Source organism: Populus euphratica, unplaced genomic scaffold, assembly GCF_000495115.2.
Source record: "Populus euphratica unplaced genomic scaffold, PopEup_1.0 scaffold19.1, whole genome shotgun sequence".
Classification (NCBI taxonomy): domain Eukaryota; kingdom Viridiplantae; phylum Streptophyta; class Magnoliopsida; order Malpighiales; family Salicaceae; genus Populus; species Populus euphratica.
The window spans coordinates 2458258-2483721 of record NW_011499853.1 but is presented as its reverse complement, the minus strand read 5'-3'; the positions used below and the strand labels follow the sequence as shown (position 1 = coordinate 2483721).

Sequence of the window (25464 nt, the reverse complement as noted above, 5' to 3'; positions counted from 1 at the left end):
TTTTAGATAAACTCTTTACCTGATTTGATAGAGTAGAAGATGTTGAATATGAATATTCTTATATAAGAATGATATGAATATTCTTATATAAAAATGAAGGGTAAGTATATCAAAATCTACATCTTAATATACTGATCAATTATCATTATTTTTGTCGATTAATATGAAGTTTATCTTTTATTTTTTATTATTTTTTAATTTGAAGATTTTATGTATAATTATAACATACATAATAGGAAATATAAAAATAGAAAGAGATAAATAAGAAAAAAGATGAAAAATGCATTTATTTAACATATAGGAGTAACATTAAATTCCTTTTTAAACCAACAGGACTAAAAATAGGAAATCTAGAAACAGAATCCGAAGTGGAACGTTATAAAATCTACCAGGGTCATAATGTAGTTTACCCTCTACTGAATTATGGCTCATCTATCCCACGCGTGTCATCATCTAAATGGTCCACCATTTTCAAACAATCCAACTGAAAAACTTGAATAACAAATTCGCTTCTTAAAAGGGAAAGTCGAAAATAAAAAAAATCTATGGAAAATGAAAAAGAAACTACTTGTTTTGCGCTTCTGCTAGAGAGAGAGAGAGAGACTTCTGAGAGAGAAAGGATCTAAAGAGAGAAAGGGAAAAAACACCTAACAGAGAGAGCGAACGTTAGTGCGTTAGGTTTCTAACCGGAGTTTAGGAGCCGGAACTGACTGCGATCTCGCCGGGAAATTGGTGTCCGGTGGTACAAATTGAGTATTTGATTAATTTATTGATTGAATTTGGAGAAGAAAAATAAAGCAGAGATGGTGAATTCTATGGTGGAAAGAGCCACGAGCGACATGCTGATCGGGCCTGATTGGGCTATGAATATCGAGATCTGTGATATGTGCAACCGCGACCCTACGTATGCGCCGCAGCACTTGATTCTTCTCTCTTGATTTCGTGTTTAAGCTTTTTTTCACATATAATTTTGTAACTCATTACTTTGTAATTTAAATTGATTTGTTTTTTAATTTGTAAATGTTCTGGATAAACTTCTTTCTTAATAATTTGATCGAACAGTTGATTCTGATTAGCCGAGGAGAAAATTTCAATATTTTGAACCTGTTATATTCTCGTGGCTAGTTATTTTTTTTCTTTTATTTGCATTTTGAATAAATTATAAAGCTTGCTTCTTGTCGATCTAAAGACTAGGAACTTTCTTAGATTGCTTAAGTTTTGAAGTTTTTGGTTTGATTTGAATTACCAGGCAAGCGAAGGATGTTATCAAAGGAATAAAGAAGAAACTTGGTAGCAGGAATTCAAAAGTTCAACTACTTGCCCTAACAGTAAGCTTGGCATCTCTTGGTTTCTTTTTTAACTGGATGAATATATCTGTTTACTTTATTCAGTTTATGTGATACGAGTGCAATATAGTTTTCAGCATGCTTATTACATTAGGATTCTATTTAATTTTTTTTTTCTTTTCTAAAAGGTAAATTGAATCAGTGTTAGGTTTTATTAGGAGAGTCTCGTGTATAAGAGAATGAGCAAGTAGGTGCAGTGGAATACTTGGCACAAATTGGCCAATTTCTGAAGTAGAGTATTATGGTGTGTTTGATTGAGGTAGAAAGGTGGGATCTGATTGTGTTAGGTGAATTTGGGTTTGGTCCGAGATCCTTTTTTTCTTTTGCCTCAGTATGGACTTGGAAAATGAAGTCAAATTAGTTTGTACTGTAATTCTCTTTTTGAGAGAGTGATGGTATGATTAGGTGTAGAAGGTAGTAAATTTGTTGGGGATGCTGCTAATTTAGTATTAATTGTATCACCAGTTTTCTCAGTGTAACATTGTCACTCTTCTGGTCGTTTTTTAACAACCCTGTTTCCAGAGGACTAAGTTTGTTTCAATTTTGGTCTGGGCGCTTCTAGCTGTTAGAGACAATCATAAAGAACTGTGGGGACATTGTACATATGCATGTGGCAGAGAAAGATCTTCTTCATGAGATGGTCAAAATAGCTAAGAAAAAGGTGAGTGTTTCCGTACATATCTTGTATTTGTGTCTCTTTCTTTTTTGTAAAAATTGTTCATAGTTTGTGTTATGCTTAATTGTAGCAGCCTGACTTTCATGTCAAAGAGAAGATATTGATTCTGGTAGATACTTGGCAAGAAGCTTTTGGTGGTCCTAGGGCAAGATATCCACAATACTATGCTGCATACCAAGAGTTGCTGGTGCGTTTCCTTTGATGTTCCTATGATGTGTTCCTTCAGCCATATCAATCCTAGTTGGCATAGCTGAATAATTTGTACATTTCATTATGAATCACCAAACAATCATGACTTTGTCATTTCATTGCCAATACTCTGTTTTACAAGCACTTCTGATCATCATAATGTGGCTGTTTTGGTTTGCATCTCTAAGTGAATTACTCTATTTCAGCGTGCTGGGGCAGTGTTCCCTCCAAGGTCTGAGAGGTCCGCACCTGTATTCACACCTCCACAAACACAGCCTCTGTCATCTTATCCTCAAAATCTGCGCAGTATCGAGTATCCACAAGGAGCGGCTGAATCTTCTGCAGATTCAGAGTTCCCAACATTGAGGTATGCCAATGACAGTTTTATTTATTTATTTAGCAAGACATTGTAAGTTGTTCATAGCTTTGGCCTTTCTTTGGCACTTCCTTTCCTTGGCATATGCCTGAATGATGAACCCAAAACTTTTTTTATGGTGGTTGCATTATTTTTATTACGTCCTGTGTTCTATGGTTGTATTCAGGGGTTATTTAAGATGTGTGTTTGTTTTAATTTTTGAACTTCCTTTCACTAGCATGACAGAAATTCAAAATGCTCGGGGTATCATGGATGTTCTAGCAGAGATGCTAAATGCATTAGACCCAGGGAACAGAGAGGTACATTTTCCAATCCTTGGGGTAGTTAAAAACTTGTGATTTATTTAATATGTCAGGCTATCTTAAAGTCAACAATTTTTTAATTTGTATTTTGAATTCATTAGTTCTTAAATGTAAAAATTGCATGTTATCGAGTGCTTAAAACTTCCTACACTCACATGTAAATTAGCTTAGTGTGAATCAAGATTCTTAATCTCATTTTCAATTCTTAAACCGCTGAGTTTTCTCCTCAATTTGCAGGGGCTTAGGCAGGAGGTTATAGTTGACCTAGTGGAACAATGTCGTACATACAAGCAAAGAGTGGTGCATCTTGTTAATTCTACTTCGTAAGTTCAATTCTCCTTTCTTCTTGTTTTGTTTGTCTATAATGTTTTCTGGTATTTTAGAAACTTCTCCTGTATTCGATTTTCATGGTGAGTGGTGTCATTTATGTGTGTGCTTGTTGATATATGAAGTTGCAGAACAACAAGAGGGAAAGTACTAAGAAGATTGAAAACCAAAAATCCACTAGGCTAAACACTTGAAATCTACAAGGAGCACTTCTTGAATCCCCAAGAACCTACACATTTGAAATCCACAAGAGCTGGCAAAATTTCACTATATAGCTTTTCATTCATCAAAATAGCTCACCCATTTCATAAATATGTGTGTGAGGCACACCTAAAAATGAAAGATTTGTAATTAAGATAAGGAAACAACGAAATCCTTTTTCATATTAGATATTAATTAGCCCCATTAACAGTGGAAGTCCTAAATAGTACAAATCCTAAATAATAATTTCCAACAGTGTATTATTGTCTGGCTGGCTTTTGGCATGCTAGTGTAATGAGTCTATTTTCTGAATCTAAGGAGGATATAATAACATCTAAAATTAATGGCATGGTGTGACCCTTTTGTTTTGAGATAAGGTTTGCATAGGTTGTACTGTATTAATTATTATCTTTATGAGCGGGGCAATATGCTTGTCACAGTCTAGATTTGTTGCGTAGCTTGATAGTATTGTTGCTGGTTGAGACTGTTATTGTCGAACCTGCACTGGAGTGACTGACCAGTTTGCTAGATTAGTCATTTTTACAAGAGGTAGAATGAGATGAGTTGGTTCAGAATGTTGTGTGTTTGAACCCACTTCCTGTATTAAATGCATGGTGGAGCTACTGTTGACATATTTTGCTTCATAATCTTTACTTTCTTTTTCAGGGACGAATCCCTACTCTGTCAAGGATTAGCATTGAATGATGACTTGCAGCGAGTATTAGTCAGGCATGAATCCATTTCTTCAGGAACTTCTGCCCCAGGTCTGGCAGAAAAACCAAAAGCTGAATCTAGTGGAGCACTTGTAGACATTGATGCTCCTCTAGTTGATGCTGGAGATAATAAAGGCAGAAAGCCTGATGAGGGGTAAGCAGATTTATTCAACTGTTTCTTATCTTGGGACTGGTTATGAATCTGGCTGTGAAGTTAAGCTGTCTTGGGACTGGTTATGAATCTGGCTATATGTACTGCGCTACTTGCCTGCCAAAATTAGTAATGATTTTGAGGATATTGAATTCATGACTCAAAAGAATCACTTATGGAGTCACCCATTTATTATAACCATTTGATAGCCTTCAGATTAGTTTTGTGAAACATATCTAGTTATCAACTCAAATAAGGTTCCAACACACCCGCAAGAAAAAAGATCTGGCATGAAATTCTGAACTGGTCAAGTTGAAATGGTGTATGAAAATTGTTTAACTTTTATTGCGCTATATGGCTGAAAGTTGAAGCCAAAGTTTTAAACTCGTAAAATTCTAGTACTAGATTTATATTATTTGACTGTGAGTGAATATTTCTGCAGATCAACTTCAAATTCTCAAACACTAAACCAGTTGTTACTCCCTGCACCTCCTGCAACTAATGGTCCAACTACTCCAGCAGCAGCCAATCCCAAATTGGACCTGTTGAGTGGTGATGATTATAACTCACCAAAGGCTGGAACCTCTCTGGCTCTTGTTCCTGTAGGAGAACCACAGACGTCCACCCCTCTGTCACAGCAGAATGCACTTGTTCTGTTTGACATGTTTTCTGATGGTAACAACGCTCCAAATACAGCCAATACACAGCCCACCAATCTGGCAGGACCAACCAATTCCTTGACTCCACCATTCCAACAGCAACAGAATTTTCAAACACCAGAAGCTGGTGTTTACCTGAATGGAAATGCCCCTAATACAGGATCACCACGATATGAGCAGTCAGTATACATGCAAGGCACTGGTCCTGCCTGGAATGGACAGCTTCCCCAGCAGCAACAACAGCCGGCCTCACCAGTTTATGGTGTGCTTCTATTTTCAAATTAACTTTTGTTCCTTTGAAATAAATTTTGTTGTTGTTGGGTTTCTTGGACTGTCTTAGTTTTGCTTATTTTAGTGAATAAGGTTTCTCTTTATTACTATTGCATTGAAATTCATGAAGCTTCCACCTTGGGTTGTTGAAAGGTGCTCAAAGTAGCGGAGCACTGCCTCCACCTCCCTGGGAAGCTCAGCAAGCAGACACAAGTCCAGTGGCAGGCGCTCAATACCCTCAATCAATGCAAGCTACTCAGATGGTTGGCATGCATTCACAACCACTGCCAAGTGGTATGTACCCTTATGGCCCTCAATCAGTGGGTAATGAACATGTGGGTATGTACATGCAGACTGCACCGAGCAATCAGTTTTTAGGCATGAATCCTCAGGCAATGCAGGGAGGGCAGTACATGGGTATGTATCCACAACCAATGCAAGCTGGGCCGATGGCTTCGATGTATCCTCAGCAAGTGTATGGCAACCAAATGGTTGGATATGGGTATGGACCGCAACAAGGGACACAGTACCTTGATCAGCGAATGCATGGACTATCTGTTAGAGATGACAATGGCTTGAGAAACACATCTTACCAGGTTCCAACTTCTTCCTATGTGCCATCTGGTAAGCCTTCCAAGCCAGAGGACAAGCTATTTGGAGACCTAGTAGATATTTCAAAATTCAAGCCAGGAAAATCCACTCCTGGTAGAGCTGGTAGCATGTGAAAACATGATTGGTTGCCTTTTTTTTTTAAAAAAATTTCTTCACCATCTGTCATCTTATTTTCCATTTTTTTTAATTTCAATATATATATATATATTTTATTTTTTTCTTTTTTGGTCTATTTTGGGTCCCATATTTGTGTTTGTTTGGAAATCATGTAAATTCTTTGTAGAGAGAGAGAGAGAAAAAAAAAAGCTGATGCTCTCAATTAGGTTGGATTTATGATTTTGGGTTTTTTCAACAGTTTCAACTTGGACATCTTTCTGAAAGATACCTCTATTTTTTCAACCCCCCCCCAATCAGTTCTTGATTGATCGATAATGTAAACTGATTAGGTTTATTGAATTCAAGAGTTCAGTGCTCGTGTGAATATTTCCTGCCATTCGGAAGTTTCAGTCTCCAAAGGGACAGCTTTTGATTATCCAGATGCTGGAATCAGGAATGTTGTTTCTAATGATCATCTCCCTTTATAGGATGCTACCAGCGCATTCATTTCTGACTGCTTTCTCGCTCTCCTGATATTTGGAACAAATTAGCGACTTTCGTAACTATGAACAGTGATATAGTTACATGACTCAGTCTGATCTGACCTGACTGGATTGTTGGCTGGTGTCTCAATTCTTCTCCTCCTCTTTTTTTCAGAGTTTAGTCATTTTTTTAATAAATAAAATGATATTATTTTAGTAGAAAAATTGATTTAAAATGAAATCTGGGTTAGGGGGGCGGGGAGTTTTATAATTATGGATAGTGGTTAAGGTGATTTATCGAAATGTTTTTTTTTAAAAGTGTTTTTATGGAGATATATTAAAATAAATTTATTTTTAATATTAGTACATAATAATAATAATAATAATAATAAATAATAATAATTTAAAACTAAAAAGAGAATCTCAATTGTGTGGTTGCATTATAATTGTAATTGTAAACACCATCTTATTGTATCCATGTTAGTGAGATTTAATATTTGATCGGTAATGTTTTTTAATTGAAATTGTATTCAAATATTTTTTATATATTTATTTTTAATTTTTGATATTAATATTTTAAAATTATCTAAAAATACTTAAAAATATATGAATTTAATATTTTTAAAATGAAAAATATTTTATAAAATATATTTAAAAAAAAAAACACAAAAATAGCATTAAACAAGCATTTAGTATCAAAATATGGGATGCACTAAGATCGCAATCGCAAAGGTGATATGACAGAGATGCAACTTGCAAGCAGTAAAATACTCAAAATAAAAGAACTGAAACCTGCAAGAAACTTCAATAGCAACGGTATTTTTTTTAAAATGTTTTTTTGAACATAATGCATTGTATTTAATAGATATTCAAACCATTGTTTAGGGTATTTTCTCAAAGTAAATTGTTATCATTACAAAAAATATGTGATCGCCTACTAATATTTTATTATGAAAATCTAATCGTTGATTTTAAATCAATGGCTTAGACTTTTTCAAAAACGATTGTTCTCTTGACTAATTTATACAAACTCCTTGAATTGTAAATAGGTTTTATTTGACATCTTTGAATAGCAAACAAATTTGATTTTTAAACCATATGGTGCTTTGAAAGACATTGTCCCCCCCCCCCTCCCCTCCATTTAATTTCATTAAATTAATAATACACAAGTTGCAGACAATTGCTTATAGAAATAAAAAAAAATACTTGAAAAAATAAATATAAAAACATTACAAAAACCTATCTCTATTAATCTTGTGATAAAAATATCATTTTTTTCATCACCAGGATATCAACCCATAACTTTTTATAACTTTTTAGAAAAAAATTGACGAAAATGAGTTATTTAAAGATTTAAAAGTTTAAATAAAATAAAATAAAACTTGAAGGGTTTAAATTGAAAAAATTATATGATACCTCTAATGTTTGACATTGTAGTAGGTTAGTAACAATTATTTTTAAATTTTTTTTACTTAAAAATATATTAAATTTTTATTTTTATTTTTTTAAATTTATTTTTAATATCAACAACCACTTTTAAATAATTATTTTTTATTTTTTTATATTATTGAAATGTTCGCACGGCAAAAACAATCACTTCTAATTAATATATGCGGGATGCGTCTAAAGGCGGCCGAAGCCAATATGTTTGGTTTCGGATATAAATTTATCCCAAGGATGACCCTTTCCCTCGTTCTGCGATCACCATTGTCGCCATCTGACAATCCTCATCCGTTGATATTCTCATCAACGGTGAAGATAGTCAGATACCAAACCGCTTCAAAAAGAAAAATCTGTAAACCGCGATCCACATACCAAAAACTCCTGCTAACCTGTTCGATTATCGAATAAAATTCTCACCCTGCCTCTTCTCTCACAACTTCAACCAGGTGAGATTCTAATTCTAATCCAGGTCTTGATAATCACGTTAATCACTTTCAATTATCTTATCATTATCCTGTTTCTTCAGCTTTATCTAACCTGTACCGATTGTTGGTAACCTGTTTGGATTCTGAGAAAACCAGAATCAAAACTCGAGAGAAAAGTTTATCTATTTATTTATTTATTAATGAGTTATTAACTGATTATTTATCTCCGTAATTATGCAGTTATTGAAGCGCGATTCGGTTAATTTACTTTTGGAAGAAATCTATTTAGGTCATCAACGGCTGCTTATAAACATGCAGGTTAGCAGCCTCTGTTCATTTACTAATTTTGTTTATTTGATTTATTTCTACGTGTGATTGGATGATAGAACTGTGTTAGGGATTTAGTGAATTGAATTATTGATATTAAGGAGAAATGCAGGCATCGAGAGCGAGGTTATTAAAGGAATACAAGGAGGTTCAGCGTGAGAAAGTAGCTGATCCGGATATTCAATTAGTTTGTGATGATTCTAACATTTTTAAATGGACTGCTCTGATCAAGGTAAGTTGTTTGGACGTGATGAAAAGTGATAGAATTGTGTGGTTTTATGGAGTGGTTTGTGTAATTTTTGTGTATAGGGACCGTCGGAGACTCCTTTTGAGGGTGGAGTTTTTCAGCTTGCGTTCTCTGTTCCTGAACAGTATCCTTTGCAGCCTCCGCAAGTGCGGTTCTTGACGAAAATATTTCACCCAAATGTGCATTTTAAGGTATGAATTGTTTGGTATGGTAGTTTTTCTCTCTTGTTTATCGATGTTTTGGCAGATAATGGTAGTTGGGGTCTTATATCTTAAATCAATTCAATGATTTGTACTGCAATTTCTTTGTTTAATTGTTGCAATTATATCTTAAAATTGTGCATTTTAAGTTGGTGTTTGTTTTTTCATTTCCTGCAACAGTTTATTTTTTAAAGCAAGTTAAACTTCAATCCCAAAATCAGTTGTGATCAAATATGCTTCGAGTTATATAAACTACATCATATGTCTTTATTACCTACGAAGTAATTATAATCCAAGTGTTATGACAAGGTGTTTACAGTCAGTTTATTTTGTTACATTTGGCACCTCTGATATAATCCGCAGTTTGATTCCAGCTCAACCTTTATCTGTTTGGCCTCTTTCTTTTTTAATTCGTTTAATAGGTTGATTTAAAACATGAGATAAGATCGATAAGAAATGACCTAACATGCATGACAACTGCTTGCAATTAGTGCTGTTGTAGAGAGCTTACAAATAGTCTTCTGTTTAGACCTGAATTCTGTGGCTGCCACTGTCTAGTGGGTCTTGTTTTATGGTTTTTTGTGGACTCGTTAGAAATTTTTGAAGTGACTGAAGCCGAATGTTAACAGCTTGTGATGTTGGTTGGATATTTTAAAAATCATTTTTGATGTACAACATTGCACCTGAGAATAGATCTTACTGTTGCTGATGCCATGCTGCGCTGTACAACAAGCTTTTGTTGATATGCGCTTTTTTATTTAACCCAGGCTTTCTATATTTGTTTCCTTTAGAGTTTCAAGAGTTTGTCAAAAGAAATCCCACTTAAGAGTTTGTTTTAATAATAAAGAAAAGCTACTCTTTTATTTTTTCCTTCTAGAGGAGAGTGCAATAGGGAGAGGATTGGGTAGCGAGGATCCATGGTGTTATTAAGATTCTGTTGAATCTTAAATATAAACTACAGGGTCAAAAAGCTGTCTAAATTGAAGCATCCCTTTTTCTGTACTAGAGAGATTACAAATTGTTTTTTAAAGTTTTTGGAATGCAACACCAAAGATGGTTGGTTGAGTACTGACTATGGCTTATGATTAACTTGCAGACAGGAGAAATATGCCTTGATATATTGAAGAATGCCTGGAGCCCAGCTTGGACTCTTCAGTCTGTTTGTAGGGCTATAATTGCTTTGATGGCCCACCCAGAACCTGATAGTCCTCTAAACTGTGATTCAGGTAATTTAGTTTATATACCTTTTGTTTCAACATTATATATTTACTTTGACCGGTGACTAAACAACAGTAATCCATAGCAACGACTTAATAATACTGTGATACAATGGTTTAACATGAGGGCTAAAGATGTACGTTAATGAGTAACTTCTTCCTTCAGGATAGTAACAATGAAAAGTATGATATTGAGGTAACTCCCGATGAAGGTTCTTCCAGAGATTGGGGAGATCTCTGTTAGTAACTACCTCTGGGATGGTAAAAATGAAAGTAAGATAATGAGACAATTTCTAAAAAGGGTCGTAAAAGATTGGGGATATCCCTGTCAGTATCTACCTCTTTCCTCTGTCAAGTCTTGCCTGTCCTAGTTTGCCATTCCTATTAGTATTGTTGCTTTTGTTGGTGGTTTGGAATTGTTACAGCTGAGAATGCAAGGATCGGAAAGGAACTGGCATTGTCAGGTTTCACTTGTTATTGGCTTTGTTTCCTTTCTTGTTAATTTAGGTTCTCATGTAGAATCGTAGAAAATTCATGCCATGAAATAATCACCACCATTGATTTTTACAGGTCCCCTTGTGGGCATCAAATAGTGTTTCTTTTTTGGAGCTTTGACAAATCGATATCCAAGTTTTGCAAATTTGATGTGTGCATACTGATTGTGCATCTTCCTAATGGGTAATTACACTGGTGCAGGCAATCTTCTACGTTCTGGTGATGTTAGAGGTTATCAATCCATGGCAAGAATGTATACTAGACTTGCAGCCTCGCCCAAGAAAGGATGAATTTGTGCAATTTGATTTCTTGGTCATAAGAACACATTGTAAAAACATCTTTTTATCATTGTATGCTGAACAAATTTGATGAATGCACGGACCTTTTGAGCTGGTACCGTATATAATTTATATTCAATCACGAATCTAATTGAACACGAATGAGATCAAATGGACATTCGTCAATGATTAAAAAAAAAAAAAACTGCCATTTTTCCTGCTCTTTATTGATCTTACAAGCATTAAAAGGGTTCCAAACATATTGATCCACTGACCTGTTTAATCTGGACCTGAATAAAACTTAGCTCTCAGCCTATTAGTTATTTTTTTAATTGTTTTTGTCAAAATGATATAATTTTAATAATTTGTTTTTATCAAACCTACCCTGAAGATTGACCAATTCATCTTCTTAGAGAGGTCCGACCCAACTTGACCATAGTTTGTGTTAGAGATAAATTCGGATAATCTGAAGGGTTTATAAAAACCCGATCTAATCCCCAGGTTGATTAAAGTTTAACTTGCTTGTTGTTTTATTTTTTTTTATTATTAAAAAGCCCTATAGGCTTAGTCAATGTAAGAGTTAACTTGTTGGCCCCGTAACCTGAGAATTGAACTGAATCACGAGTGGAGCTAGAGGTAATACAACGATGATTCCGAGCAGTAGTCTCAGCATAGAACCCCTCCTTCTCAGCTTGCAGATTTCACAGTTCATGCATCCCTTGGAACCAGGCACATTTCTCTTTGTCATCCCATGATTAGTGAAGACAATTTAATCTCATCTTAATCGGAATATACAATTTAATTTCTAAATTATTGGGACTGCAGTACATGGGAATTTCAACTAGCTAGTTATTCAAAATTTATTTTCAAGCCTTAACCAAGTTACGTAATTATACTCGACACCTGCACACCAATTAATTTTCAGGACCACCACTGAATATCGGGTGTCAAAAGCAGAACCAGACCACGAACGCATGCATTCCTGCAACGCATAGTAACTACACAAGTTGTTCATAAAACAGCCAGCATTCCTGGTAGGATCTGTATCCTCCCTCAGAGTAAGATATCCAGCCAGTTTTATCAAGTCCCAGACCTGCAATGGTCAAAACTTTGAGTGGCCTGTTCACCAAGTCAAGTCATTTGAGTATTATAACACAATGATTTCATGGATATCCTACCGAGAGATTTCAAAACCTCAGGCCAAATTCTTTCACAGTTCATGCATCCCTTAGTTCTTCTGTTACCTATGAATTTGTTCATCAACTCTGAGGATAACTGTTAAACCTGAATTAATTTCTAAACTTGATTAAATTTTTTATTAAGCTTATGGTTAAATAAAATCAGCTTATTAAAAGTTTAATTAAGTATTCAAACTTAATTTTTATACAAATTTAATTGATATTCTCTTAAGTTAACCTTGAATGTATACTATTTCACATTTAGTTGATTCGAGAATGTAATTGAGTTTTCAATATTGTCAAACATCTAATTTGGTCCCTCCATCTCTCATTTATGAATTTAAATCCTCTATTCTTGCAAATTAAGTGGCTTCTCTTTTTTTTTTTTAAAAAAAGAATTGATAATTTTGCAAATCAAATTGTTTATGATTTTTTATATATTTATTTTAGAACTCTTTTATATTTTTTTCAACTTTGTTTAGGATGTTTTTCTTAGTTTATAAGTAGCTTAGAAGAGATTTAATATTGAGTTTTAATTAAAAAAAATATTGAGTAATAAAATTTGAATTAGATTTTTTTTATAATGACCATTTTAACATAATTTTGTGTTGGTGTTTAGCATCTTTCTTATACTGTTTTTTTTTTTTTTAAAATCTATATCACTTTGTTAAATAAAAAACATAAGTATTTGTTCGTTTTGTTTATAATTGATGTATATAATTTAAGTTATTGCTAAACACTCTTATACATTAATATTTTACTTCTCCGTGCTTGTTAATTAGGAGACTAATGGGAGTTGGATATTGAATTTTAATTTTTTTAATAATTTAATTTATTAACACACTAAACGTTCTTCACAATAATCTATTAACACACTAATCAATCCAAATCATGAGCAAATGCTCGTAAGTCAAACTCTTTTTTTTTTAATATTAATGATAAGAGTATTCTTTGAACCATTTTTTGCCTATCAAAATAGAGTTTTTTTTAGTGTCTTAAACAAGCATATATGACCATTCAATTTTTCTTAAAAAGAATTTTGCACCTTCTATCAGGATTTGAATCATGAGAAACAAATCTACTTTTAAAATACAGATTAAACCTATTGAGGTAAGCAAGTTTTCTTGCATTGCATTTATTTTGGCCTTTCGATTCTTCACTTAAAATACCATCAGAGTTTCTTTGTTTGGATTACCATGACCAAATGTAATTAGTCAATATAGTAGACTTGATAAAGACCAACAACCATTGTATTTTGCATTGATTTTCCTTTTGATTTTTTTCACGGAAAATCAAAAGAAAACTCTCTTTACTGGTAATATTTATTTCTATAATAATAATAATATTATTATTATTATCATAATAATAGATTATCTATGATTAAATTAGTAGTATATATAAAGGAAGCCTTTATACCAGTATTATCAATTTAACCTATGACCAGCTAGTCATGGCATCTAAAATCTTTTATGCCCCTGCCTTTACTTGCTTCCTCTTCCTCTCTTCCCTATCTCATATCGCTTGGACACACCCAAATGTGCAAAACGAATCGCCTTTTGAGTTCATCAGGCATTTACAAGGATCCAAAAAAGGTGACAAAGTAGAAGGTGTCGATCAACTCAAGAAATTCCTCCATCATTTTGGATACTTAAACCATGGAGGTTTAAATAATGATGAAATAGAAGATGATTATTTTGATGAAACCATAGAAAGAGCCCTCAAAACGTACCAAATCAATTTCAACTTGAAGCCCACCGGGTTGTTGGATGCAGAAACAGTGTCGTTGATGATGAAGCCGCGATGTGGGGTCCCGGATATTGTTGATGGCAAGACTCGAATGAACTCTGCAGGGAGCTACAACATTGATTATGCATTGTTTCCGGGATCACCTAGGTGGCCAAAAACCACGAAAGTACTTAACTGGGGATATCGACCTGGTACCAGAAAAGATGTGCTTAATCCTCTTGCAAAATATTGTTTTAAACCATGGGGTGATCATTTACCTTTTACATTTAATTTTGTTGAGAGGAATCTTGGTGTTGCAGACATCACGATTGGCTTCCTTAAAAATGGCCAAGGAGGTATGGATAAAGGTAAAGAAGCTTTTGCATATCCACCAACAGATGGGAGAGTGTTTTTCAATGCCGATCTAAATTGGTCGTTTGGTGCAGCCCCAGGGGCCTATGACTTTCTGACTGTTGGATTGCATGAATTGGGGCATGTTTTGGGGCTTGCTCATTCCTCAGTTAAGGGTGCTGTCATGTGGCCATATAATGGCATGAATGAAACCAAGGTTCTGCAGGACGATGATATTCATGGAATTGAAGCTTTATATGGTGTCAAGTGATCGATGAGGAAACTAAGCTGGGCATGTCTTATAATTATAAATGCAACGGCATTAGTTCACCTCAACTATATATCAATATAAAGGTTATAAATTGTAGCCCAAGTTTTCTATTACCAATCCATGGCTGGAAATTAGCAGAAAAGAGAAAGGCAATTATAACCCAACAAAAATAAATGAAATGTAATTTGATTTATCATTATATTTCATACTGAAAACCTTTTTTTCCCCTTATAAAGCCCATCACTAGGACTAGAAGGGACCAAATGAAAAAAATTTGTTGGAAAAGTTTAGCGAATATAAAGGACATGGCAATAGGGTCTGATAAAATATTATATTTATTTTTTTTGGGTTCAATTACGTACTAAATTTAAATATCTTTGGATTTGGTAAGATGTCAGACTCAATCTCTTTTGGATTCAGCTACATGTGAGACCCAAATATCTATAGGTGTAACGAGATGCGAGTTCTAACCTCCTTTGAGCTCTAAGCCTAAACATCTATGGGTCTGGCATCAACCTCTTTTTGGGTTCGGTTATATACCAGGTTTAATCTTTCTTGAGTTCAGCTATACGCCAAGTCTAAAAGTCTATGGATCTGGTAAAATATCAGACCCAACCCTTATTGGAGCTTGGTTACGCGCTAGACCTAAATGCCTGTGAGTCTAGTAAAGTGTCAAGATCAGCGCTTTTTTGGATCAAGAATTCATTCAGATATAAACATCCAAGGTGAGAATCTAAGATAACCATCTCCCTACATCTTAACTGTATAAAAAAAAAGTCATCTAAGAGTAATCTATATGTCAATCAATACTAATATTGATTATAATGAATGATCCTATTAACATTAATATTATATACAGATTAATGTTGAATTGTTTTCTATGAACACGTGATACTCTTATCAATATTACTATTATAAAAGGAGACATTCACAATCAATATTAAGGTTGATTGTATCTTTCTTCCACTTGGAAATAAGAAAGAAAAAAACCTACAACCTATTAAGTAAGAAAATGAAAAATTCAAGGTCTTTATTCTCTTACAACTTATTTTTATTATTTATCATATATAAATCAAGAAAAAACTTTATTGTTTTTAGAATTTAACATTTATTTATTGTAACTCCTCATAATAAAGTTATTAATTTAATTATCAGAGAATTCCAAAAATAAAAAAAAACCTATTTTGTAGAAAATCCAGCCTTTGCCACCCATCCTAGAAATCCTTAGTTATAAAGACTGAAAAATTGATATAAACATATAATGATCTATTAACCAAACATGACAAGAAATAATTTTCCTACCACTCTTAGATTTTGAGAACATCATCCTAATCAAAGATTATATATATATATATATTACAATATTTTTAACTAATCACTTTCATTGATAGTTATCATAATTTATTGTATTAATAAAAATAATTAGTTGTGTTAATATGATTCCTTTAATTATGATGATTATAATGAAAATGGTCAATTTAAATTTTCTTAACTTAATAGATTAATTAAGAAACTATGAATGAAACATATTAGTTATAGTCTATTTAAAATTCAATAAAATTATTTAATATGTTGGTTATAATTTAAATCTTAATAGTATTTCTAAATTAATAATTATAAAAAAATAAGAATAAAATGAAGTTAGTTGTTTTGATAACTAAAAATTTTGAAAAAAAATATACTTCTAATAAAGAAACTAGTTAGTTTAAAATTCAAAGAATTTTTTTTTTAAAAATTGGATGCAATCAATTTAAATTTTAATAGGATTCCTTAACTTAGTGGGTTAGTTAATAATTAAAAATATGACATTTGTTGTTTTGATAACTAAAATGTTTATAAAAATATTTCTAATAGAGAAACTACAAATGAAAAAGATTAGTTAAATAGGTTGGTTGTAGTCAATTTAAAACTTAATAGAAGTCCTTTACTTAGTAGGTTAATTAATAATTATAATTAAAAAATAAAATAAAAATATTTTTTTTAATATTTAAAAAGTATGGAAAAAATACTTCTAATAGAGAAGCTATGAATTAAAAAGTTTAGTTATAGTTAATTTAAAATTTAATAAAATTATTTAATAAGTTGGTTATAGTTAGATTCTAATGATATTGCTTGACTTAGTAGGTTAATTATTAATTATGAAACAAATCAAGAATAAACTGATGGTAGTTGTTTTGATAACTAAAAATTTTGGAAAAATATTTCTAATAAAAAAATTATCAAAAAAATTCTCATTATAATATTATCCAACCCAACGCATGAATTTTCATTTAATTTTTTAATTGGAAGTAGTGCTTAAAGCTATAATTACAAAAAGAGCACATCCTTGAAAATAAATCCCATATATATATATATATGTACCAAAAACAAAAAATTACAAAAAGAGCACATCCTTGAAAATAAATCCCATATCTATATATATGAAAGAAAACTAATGCAATATGAAGGACACAAATAATAATTACCTTCTTTTACTAAAAAAAAAACATTTTGGAACCTTTTTTTTTGGAAAGTTAATATAGCTTTGTTTTTATTTCTATGACCCAATGTAAGTCAATAAAATAGACTTTGCAAGGACATACAATCATTGTATTTTGCATTTGTCTTCCTTTTGATTTTTTCACAGAACATCAAAAGAAAACTCTTTTTATTCGTAATATTTATTTCTTTAAATGATAAATTATGTGTGATTGATTAGTATATATACAGGAAGCCTATATAGTAGTATATATTATCAATTTCACCTCTGACCAGCTGAATATGGCATCCAAAACCTTTTATGTGCTTGTCTTTACTTGCTTCCTCTTCCTCTCTTCCCTATCTTAGACCGCTTGGACAAACCCAAATGTATAAAATAAATGCCCTTTGAGTTTATTAGGCATCTACAAGGATCAAAGAAAGGTGACAAAATAGAAGGTATCGGCCAACTCAAGAAATTCCTCCATCATTTTGGATACATAAACCATGAAGGTTTAAATAATGATGAAGTAGATGATGATTATTTTGATGAAACTACAAAAAGAGCCATTAAAACCTACCAAATCAATTTCAACCTGAGGTCTACTGGGGTGTTGGATGCAGAAACAATGTCGTTGATGATGAAGCTGTGATGCGGGGTGTCGGATATTGTTGATGGTAAGATTTGAATGAAGTCTGCAGGGAGCTGCAACATTGATTACGCATTCTTTTTAGGATCATCTAAGTGGCCAAAAACTAAGAAAATACTTAACTGAGGATATTAACCTAGTACCAGAAGAGACGTGCTTAATCCTCTTGAAAAATATTATTTTAAACCATGGGATGATCATTTACTTTTTACATTTAATTTTGTTGAGAGGAATCTTAGTGTTGCAGACATCACGATTGGCTTCCTTAAAAATAGCCAAGGAGGTATGGATAAAAAAATAAACAAGCTTTTACAACTCCATGAACAAATGAAGAAGTGTTTTTCAATGCCGATCCAAACTAGTCATTTGGGACAGCCCCAAGGACCATTGACTTTCTGACGGTTGGATTGCATAAACTAGGGCATGCTTTGGGGCTTGATCATTTCTCAGTTAAGGGCACTGTCATGTGGCCATATACTAGCATGAATAAAACCAGGGTTATGTAGGATGATGAGTTCGTGGAATTCAAGCTTTGTATGGTGTTAAATGATGAGGAGCACTAAGAGCCTTATCTTTTCTGCCACCAATCCATAGCTGAAAATTAGCAGAAAAGAGAAAAACAATTATAATCTAACAAAATAAATGAAATGCAATAAAAGATTATCATTCTTTAACACAAATGAATTACATTTTTAATTAATTAAGTTAAAGCAACTAAAAATAGCTAATTTTTGCTATATCATAGGAGCCAAAAAATTCACTCAGTTTTATAAATATAAACAAAACATGAATGGTACATGTATGTAATTTTAATCTAGTGATTGTGAGTTAATTTTGAGTTCAATTTTCTCAGTTATAAATGATGCATGTAACCAAGAAGGCTGCCTTTCAGTATTATATTATCTAAAACTTAATAATTAAACATGAAGATCGATAAATCTCTAAGAAATACGAATGGTAAACCATTTGATTACATAAATATAGGTAAATATTTGTTTACATGGTCCCTCAAGTTTTAAGAATAGGTTAAATCAACCATATACTACTTTAATTTAGGCACAATCACCCTTAAACTTTCAATTTGTAGTCGCTTCTAGTCCTTGTGTTCAACTCATGCCTATTAGATTTCCAAAGCGAGTTGCCAAATATACACATTCATTGTTAAATGAAGGGACCATATGTGATGGTAGATTCAAAGTGTAGGGATTGACATGTGGAAAATCAGAGCAGAGGGGCTATTTCACCAATTGTTTACACTTGAGGGACCACACAATGAATTTCCCAATAAAACACCTCTTAATTATATTTTCATAATAAGTCTAAATAAAAAAAAATCATTGTTGAATTATTTAATAAAATAATGTATAAAATACTAATCATTTCGAAAATACATTATTTATTGTCATCCGGGCTAAAACATCCATCACCACAAATTGTAAAATAATCGTCAAATTAAATAATAGAATGATATTTTTCAATAGCTATAATAAATTCATATAATAAATGATAATTTCAATATTATATAAATTAATAAAACTCTGCTTCTCGGATTTGGGTTTTATAATAAATGATATTCTTTACACATGATATGATTTATATAAGCATACAAATTCTTAATTAAATGTCATAAAAAATTTATACAAGTAATTTTTATTCAAATATATTTGTAAATTATCTCTTTTTTAGCATAATTTATTTGTAAAAACTAAGGGTATTTAATCAGTTCAAGACCTAGATTGTAGATTAAGTTGGGTTGACTCGATGAATAAATTAATTTAAACTTTGATTTAAAAAAAAACCTTGCAATTATATCATTTTAATTAAAAAAATAGATTTTTCAACCAATCCAGCCAATTTCCAATTTCCAGGTTAGCATATCACCGGGTCGCCAGACTTTTGATCCAGGTTTTAAAACACTGATCTCAATATAAAAACAATAACAAATTAAAATCTTGACTGTTGAAGTTGAGCTGATTTACACAGATTATAAAGCCCGAAACAACACTGTTATAGTAAAACAAAAAATAAAGTTTTTTCATTGACCCGACCAGAACACGCTCTGGATCTAGATCAACGAGTAACCAGGTTTCTGGCTGACCTGGGTCGGGTCTTACAATACTGGTTTTAACACGGAAACAGGGGCGCATTGGTATCTTGACTGTTAAAACCAAATCAAGCATCTTGCAAGCAATGAGAAAAGGTTCCAAGCAATAAGTGGCTGTCTGGATTTCAAGTAATTCAGTCCACGAATTCTGCAAAAAGGTTTCAAATACAAGTGTAAATCCATTCCAATGGTAAGAAGTGGCTGTCTGGATTGCAAAATTGAATTCTGATCATAGTGTTTCAGATAACCAGTTTTCCAGCGGATAACTTCTTGCTTCTCCCAATTCATACCAGGTTTATATGCAAGGTTTTTTTTTCGGCTGTGAAACCAAAATCACTGGTATAATCCTTTCCATGGTACGAGTTTTCAAAGGTCAATGGGAGCATGGCAGTGTGTGACGTTCAGGAGACATGCGATCAGATTGACTCATGCTTCAATGATGGGATTAATAAAATGGACTTGTTATAAAAAGCATCAGTCATCTAAATTTGAGAGATTTTTTATTTTGAAGGTAACGAACTACAATACAAGAACTGAGTGTATCCTCATGCAACTTGTTCAAATTGTTTTTATAGCTGCTTGATTTTAGTGCAAATAACAATACAGAAGAAAACATAATGATACAATGCTGCCATCAAGATGAACTAAGCAGCTTGCTGCTTAAGGTACTTGTCAAACCAATCACTTGCTTCTTTTACCATGAATGACGTCATTCGATGTCCAATTCCAGGTTCAGCAACCAGCTGCATGTTATGGAAGTAATGTCATAAGGGACGCAACAGCACAGAGAACCATATGAAATAAATGCATCCATGATCAGAATGCAGTTTCATTTAATTATATCCCTATGATGACTGAAGAAGAGTGATAAACTGAAAGGGACAAACACGTCCTATAGGGAAAAGAGGGCCACATGCGGAATATTTACTGCATATCTGCAGAGTCAGAGATGGATATAGAGTAAAGGAAACATCGTAAATTATGATATTCCCCATGGTAATTTTTCAAAGGTAAATTCATTTACGAAGTCAAATTTGAACCATGTAGAGAAAAAGAAAGATCTAGAAACAATTGAAGATAGTAATATATACTGATAATTTGATACTAAAGAGACAATTCAAGTTTGTACCTTAAATTTGTCTAGAGAGTGTGCTTCTCCATAAGCCTTAATTGCTCTTGATTTGGGAACTTCCAAACCTGCGAGTGGGCATCGAGGATCTTCTGCACCTACAGTTCCCCAAATACAACCAATATTTCAATTAAAATAAACATTCAGATTCAACGTAAACCTAATCCAGAACAATTCTGTCGATGCATATCATGTATAAAGTTTCATGCATTTAATAAACTCAAGTTGATCTATCAACCAACATGGACAAGAGAATGACTTTAGAACAACATTCTGACAAGTAATTTATGCATCACAAACACCTTTAAATATTCAACAGTACATAAAGATGACATGTTATAAATCCAGATCTATCCAGAACACCTAAATACTCAACCATGTCAGCCATGACATGCATGCAGCTAACATATTCAATGAGAGTTCAGTTGAACTAACTGAATGAATGGAGAACCTGACTTCCAATGATTTCAAATATATCTGATTAGCTATCGTTCATCATGCCTCCAAACAAACTTTTAATTGGAGTGTGCCATTTGGTTGTTGAAGTGAAAGAAATAATTATACCATTAACAATCAGCATAGGTCTTGGTGCAATGGCTGGAACTGTATATGGCGAATCAAAGCGAGAAGCCAGACCAGGTGCAATCCTATTCCAGACCTGGTCAGGAAAGGGAATCCATAAGGAATAATCCAACTTGCTAATAAAGTAAAAAAGGAGAATCACTACGAGGAGATTGGATGTGATTTGCTTCATGTAAAGAATGCGAAGGTACAATCATATAGGCTACATATTGCTTGCCACAACATGTTAGTTCTAAACAGCACAAGTGAAGATTAATTTGGAGTAAATCAGCAAAAGATCAGAACAAAAGAATGAAATCCAGGATATTTAAAGGCTGGGAATCGATTTTAGGTTACTAGCACTGTCATAGATATTACATCTTTGGTAAAAAAAGAGATGTAGAAAGTAAAAATATGCAACTAACCTTCTCCACTGTCATAGATATTACGTCTTTGGTAAAAAAAAGAGATGTAAAAGTAAAAAAATGCAACTAACCTTCTCCACCACTTCTTTATCAATTGCACTCTTGCCTAGATCTTTCCGTGCTTCTGCAACCAAAAAACCCATGTGAACATGAGCAGCAACAGCCACAAGCTACCAGTTACGCAAGATTTATGCCAGAAGAAGCTCACTGCTCAACGCTACAACCAATTTCCATGTGTCAGTCGTAACATTCCATTTATATTGTGATTCCATAGAACATAGTGTCATCAACCAATCTTCTTATTAACTAATTATCCACCAACTAAAAATTGGAAAAGGGAAAAGATAAAATCTTTAAAGTTCAACAAGTTTCACAGGCAATACTGTTTCAGAATAAACTTAACAAAACCCAAAACTATAATAAAACATAGGATAACAAGGGCAAATCACAATTAAATCAAGCTGCTGGAATATGGATCAGTTACTTTCCATTTATCAATGTGATATACCTTCAAATAAAGGCTTTATACTGTCAACTCGAGCTTGCCACTTATCATGGTCTATGGCCCAACAAAACCCCTACAATCACATTGCATAGGAATTTCAGCTAGTTATTCAATATTTATTTTCAACCCTTAACCAAGTTACATAATTTTACTAGACAAACCTGCACACCAATTATTGGGACCACCACTGAATATCGGGTGTCAACAGCAGCACCAAACCAAGCATGCATTCCTGCAACGCATGGTAATTACATAAGTTGTTCATAAAACAGCCAACATGACCTTAAATTAGGAGATTTCACTTGACCAACCTCCCAATGATTCTCCAGTAATTCCTATCCTGGTAGGATCTATATCCTTCCTCTGAGTAAGATAATCAGCCAGTTTTATCAAGTCCCAGACCTGCAATGGTCAAAACTTTCAGTGGCCTGTTCACCAAATAAAGTCATCTGAGTATCAAACCACAATGATCTCATTGATTTCCACAACAATAGATTTAAAAACCTCAGGCCAAATTTCTCTATAGTCTCAATGAATGGAAAACCAAACTACAACCATTCTGTTAACCATGACTTTGATCATCAACTCCCCTAAAAGCAGATAACTGTTCAGATTGAACTATGTGAATAAAATAAGAATAAGCAGAGGAGGTACCGTGTCAAATATGAATGGCATTGTATCACCGTTTTTCCATGATGATATAAGAGCCTGCATTTGAATAGCAAAACAGGTTAAAGACAATTGTTTAATTGAGAAACAGTTAGTCAAAACTTGAAGAAAGCTCATCATACAGCCATAAGCTAAAGATTTGGGCAAATGCTTTGACTTGAAAAAACCAGGACAGTGCACATGTCTAAAAGTTTAGAATTTGAGACTGGCATTCCATGGGCCAGCTAATAATGAATTTTTTTTGTATAAATTGTAACTTCCTTTCCATAGAGATACGGTAAAAATAAAACACTGGGACCAACTAAAACCATTAGCGCAATCTAGTACTCACATCTCTATAGGTAGTCAAACTGCTGGCTCGTTCCCCATGGTAGCGCGAGTCAATCGCAATTGCAACATATCCCCGCGAAGCATATGCCTGAAACAAGCAAAACAAAAAAATACAACAATCATGGTCTTCTCTATAAGACGAAACCAATAAATACTGAAGGACAGAAAAAAAACAATTTGATTAACAACCTCGAGCAATGGTCGCAACCACTCTTTATTCTTATGTGTGCTATGCAGAAATACAATAGCTGGCCTTCTTTCTTGACTCCCTTTCATACTCAGAATCAGGACAGGCAGACGCCCTTGCTCCCCTGCCTATCAGTAATCACCAACACAATAATAAAAAACTTCTCCCAAGCTCAAAATTCACACCGAACCCATTTCAAAAGCTAAATAAATTACCCAATATACTGCAAGCTTAACATTATAAAAACAACATTTCATAGTAATACAAGCGAAATTCACCTCAGTAGTCAAATAAAGATTCTCCTCTTTGAGTAGACTACTGAAATTTTTTATCTCTACTTTCGGACAAGACTCCATTGCCTATCATCAAAATAACCAACAACCCATCAAGAAACTCTAAACTTCTTTCTTTATCGAGATACGAAATTCACAAAAAAAATGTAAAAAAAGAAAAGAAAAGAGGAATAGATCCCAATCTAACCTCACTGAATGTTGGCCGTGGAGTCTCCTGAAACAAGGGATGCTTCACTGGGTTTGCAGGTTCCACAGTCAACGGAACTGAAATCCACGCATCATTTCAAAATTAAGCAAATTAAAAGCAATCAAACAAATCAAAATTCGGGACCAAACAAACAAGCATTGCTAAGGACAATCTCCTTGAAAACAAACCATAATTCGTATACATGGGAGTGGATGAAACTCATAATAACAGCGAGATGGCAAGAGTATCTAAACAACAATTGATCTGGATTTTATCATGCTTCAAAGGGAACGAATGCATACCTACAAATGAGACCCACAATAACAGCAACGTCTAATAACTGTCTTGTACATTTCTTATTAACCCACGAGTGTCCATAACATGACCCAATCAACCTGATAAAATAGTATAAAAAACAAACCAAAGAAGAAAAGAAAAGAATAGGGCTTGGATTTCTAACCTTCAGCAGTTCTTCTGCCACGCAAGACTTGAAGGAATTCAGACCTCAGCTTCTCAGCATCAACAACAAGACCAGCTTCTTCCTTTTCCATCTTGACCTCACTCTTTGCTTTTCTTACAACCCGGGCATGGGTCAGGTACTTATAGGCAGTTTCTTCTTGTTGTTTTGGCGGGTGTGTTCCTAAACAAGGGGAGTTGAGTCCACACGAGTGGAGCTTTGGGATTTGCACGTGCGATATGTGGGTCCCGTGTAATAAGAGACGTGATGGTGGAAACAGCGCCATTAATAGGAGCATTGAAGGGATTGGGAGTCCCAGTCCTTGTTGAGAAACTGACGTCCCTTCTTTAATTTATTTTTTATATGATCTGTGAGCTGGTAATGGAGGAGGGTCGTGTTTAATTATGGCTACTCTAATCATACTAGTTTAGGTAGATGATTATGTTATAAAATATGGGTCGGTGCAGAAAATGGTTGTCATTTTTAATTTCATTATGTTATGCTTCGACTATGTGAGTATATGATATTGGGGTGCTTAATATTTTCAATTTAAAATATTTTTTAATTAAAAATATACTAAAATAATTTCTTGTTAGTTTTGATATTAGCAATTAAAATAATAATAAAATATAAATTTAGTTTTTCCCAAGTAAAACACACCCAAAAATAGAAGTTATTGCAATTCCAAACATTGCTTAAATCTTTTGGCACCGGCACAAATTATCTATAAACAATAAAAACAATTAAGTCGTCCATATCTATGTATAGTATTGTGATGCAATATGTTTTTTAAAAATATATTAAAATAATTTTTTTATATTAACAAATCAAAATTATTTAAAAAATTAAAAATAGCATTAAAATAACTCTTTTTTTTTTAATTTATTTTTTAAACTGACGGGGCTATACATCCCAAGCAAGTCAGGATCTTTTGCGTTATGCATTGTCATATA

General features: G+C 33.2%; 4 protein-coding genes across 6 annotated transcripts; 3 read left to right on the top strand and 1 right to left on the bottom strand.

Annotated features, from left to right (window-relative positions):
• The first annotated feature begins 569 nt into the window (after positions 1-569).
• LOC105122300 (TOM1-like protein 2) lies at positions 570-6303 on the top strand. 2 transcript variants are annotated; one of them, XM_011021339.1, is made up of 10 exons: positions 570-904; positions 1250-1328; positions 1909-2007; positions 2096-2209; positions 2418-2578; positions 2805-2886; positions 3127-3212; positions 4084-4284; positions 4724-5202; positions 5364-6303. In XM_011021339.1, the coding sequence occupies exons 1-10, from the start codon at positions 804-806 to the stop codon at positions 5933-5935; spliced, it is 1974 nt and encodes a 657-aa protein (XP_011019641.1). In that variant the 5' UTR covers positions 570-803; the 3' UTR covers positions 5936-6303. The 2 variants fall into 2 exon arrangements, with proteins under 2 accessions (XP_011019641.1, XP_011019640.1); XM_011021338.1 differs by having other exon boundaries at positions 2093-2209.
• Positions 6304-8066: 1763 nt separating this feature from the next.
• Positions 8067-11174, top strand: LOC105122299 (protein PEROXIN-4). 2 transcript variants are annotated; one of them, XM_011021335.1, is made up of 6 exons: positions 8067-8289; positions 8509-8586; positions 8708-8827; positions 8905-9033; positions 10139-10268; positions 10956-11174. In XM_011021335.1, the coding sequence occupies exons 2-6, from the start codon at positions 8581-8583 to the stop codon at positions 11042-11044; spliced, it is 474 nt and encodes a 157-aa protein (XP_011019637.1). In that variant the 5' UTR covers positions 8067-8289; positions 8509-8580; the 3' UTR covers positions 11045-11174. The 2 variants fall into 2 exon arrangements, with proteins under 2 accessions (XP_011019637.1, XP_011019639.1); XM_011021337.1 differs by lacking the exons at positions 8067-8289; positions 8509-8586 and having other exon boundaries at positions 8702-8827.
• Positions 11175-13660: 2486 nt separating this feature from the next.
• Positions 13661-14557, top strand: LOC105122419 (metalloendoproteinase 1-like). The gene has a single exon (XM_011021510.1). The coding sequence runs from the start codon at positions 13661-13663 to the stop codon at positions 14555-14557; it is 897 nt and encodes a 298-aa protein (XP_011019812.1).
• Positions 14558-20227: 5670 nt separating this feature from the next.
• Positions 20228-24858, bottom strand: LOC105122298 (alpha/beta-Hydrolases superfamily protein). Its single transcript, XM_011021334.1, has 13 exons — positions 24515-24858; positions 24055-24131; positions 23853-23933; positions 23577-23702; positions 23389-23475; positions 23043-23096; positions 22700-22790; positions 22550-22620; positions 22392-22461; positions 21955-22007; positions 21462-21555; positions 20898-20995; positions 20228-20511 (listed from the first exon to the last, which is right to left on the bottom strand). The coding sequence occupies exons 1-13, from the start codon at positions 24807-24809 to the stop codon at positions 20413-20415; spliced, it is 1296 nt and encodes a 431-aa protein (XP_011019636.1). The 5' UTR covers positions 24810-24858; the 3' UTR covers positions 20228-20412.
• Positions 24859-25464: the final 606 nt, after the last annotated feature.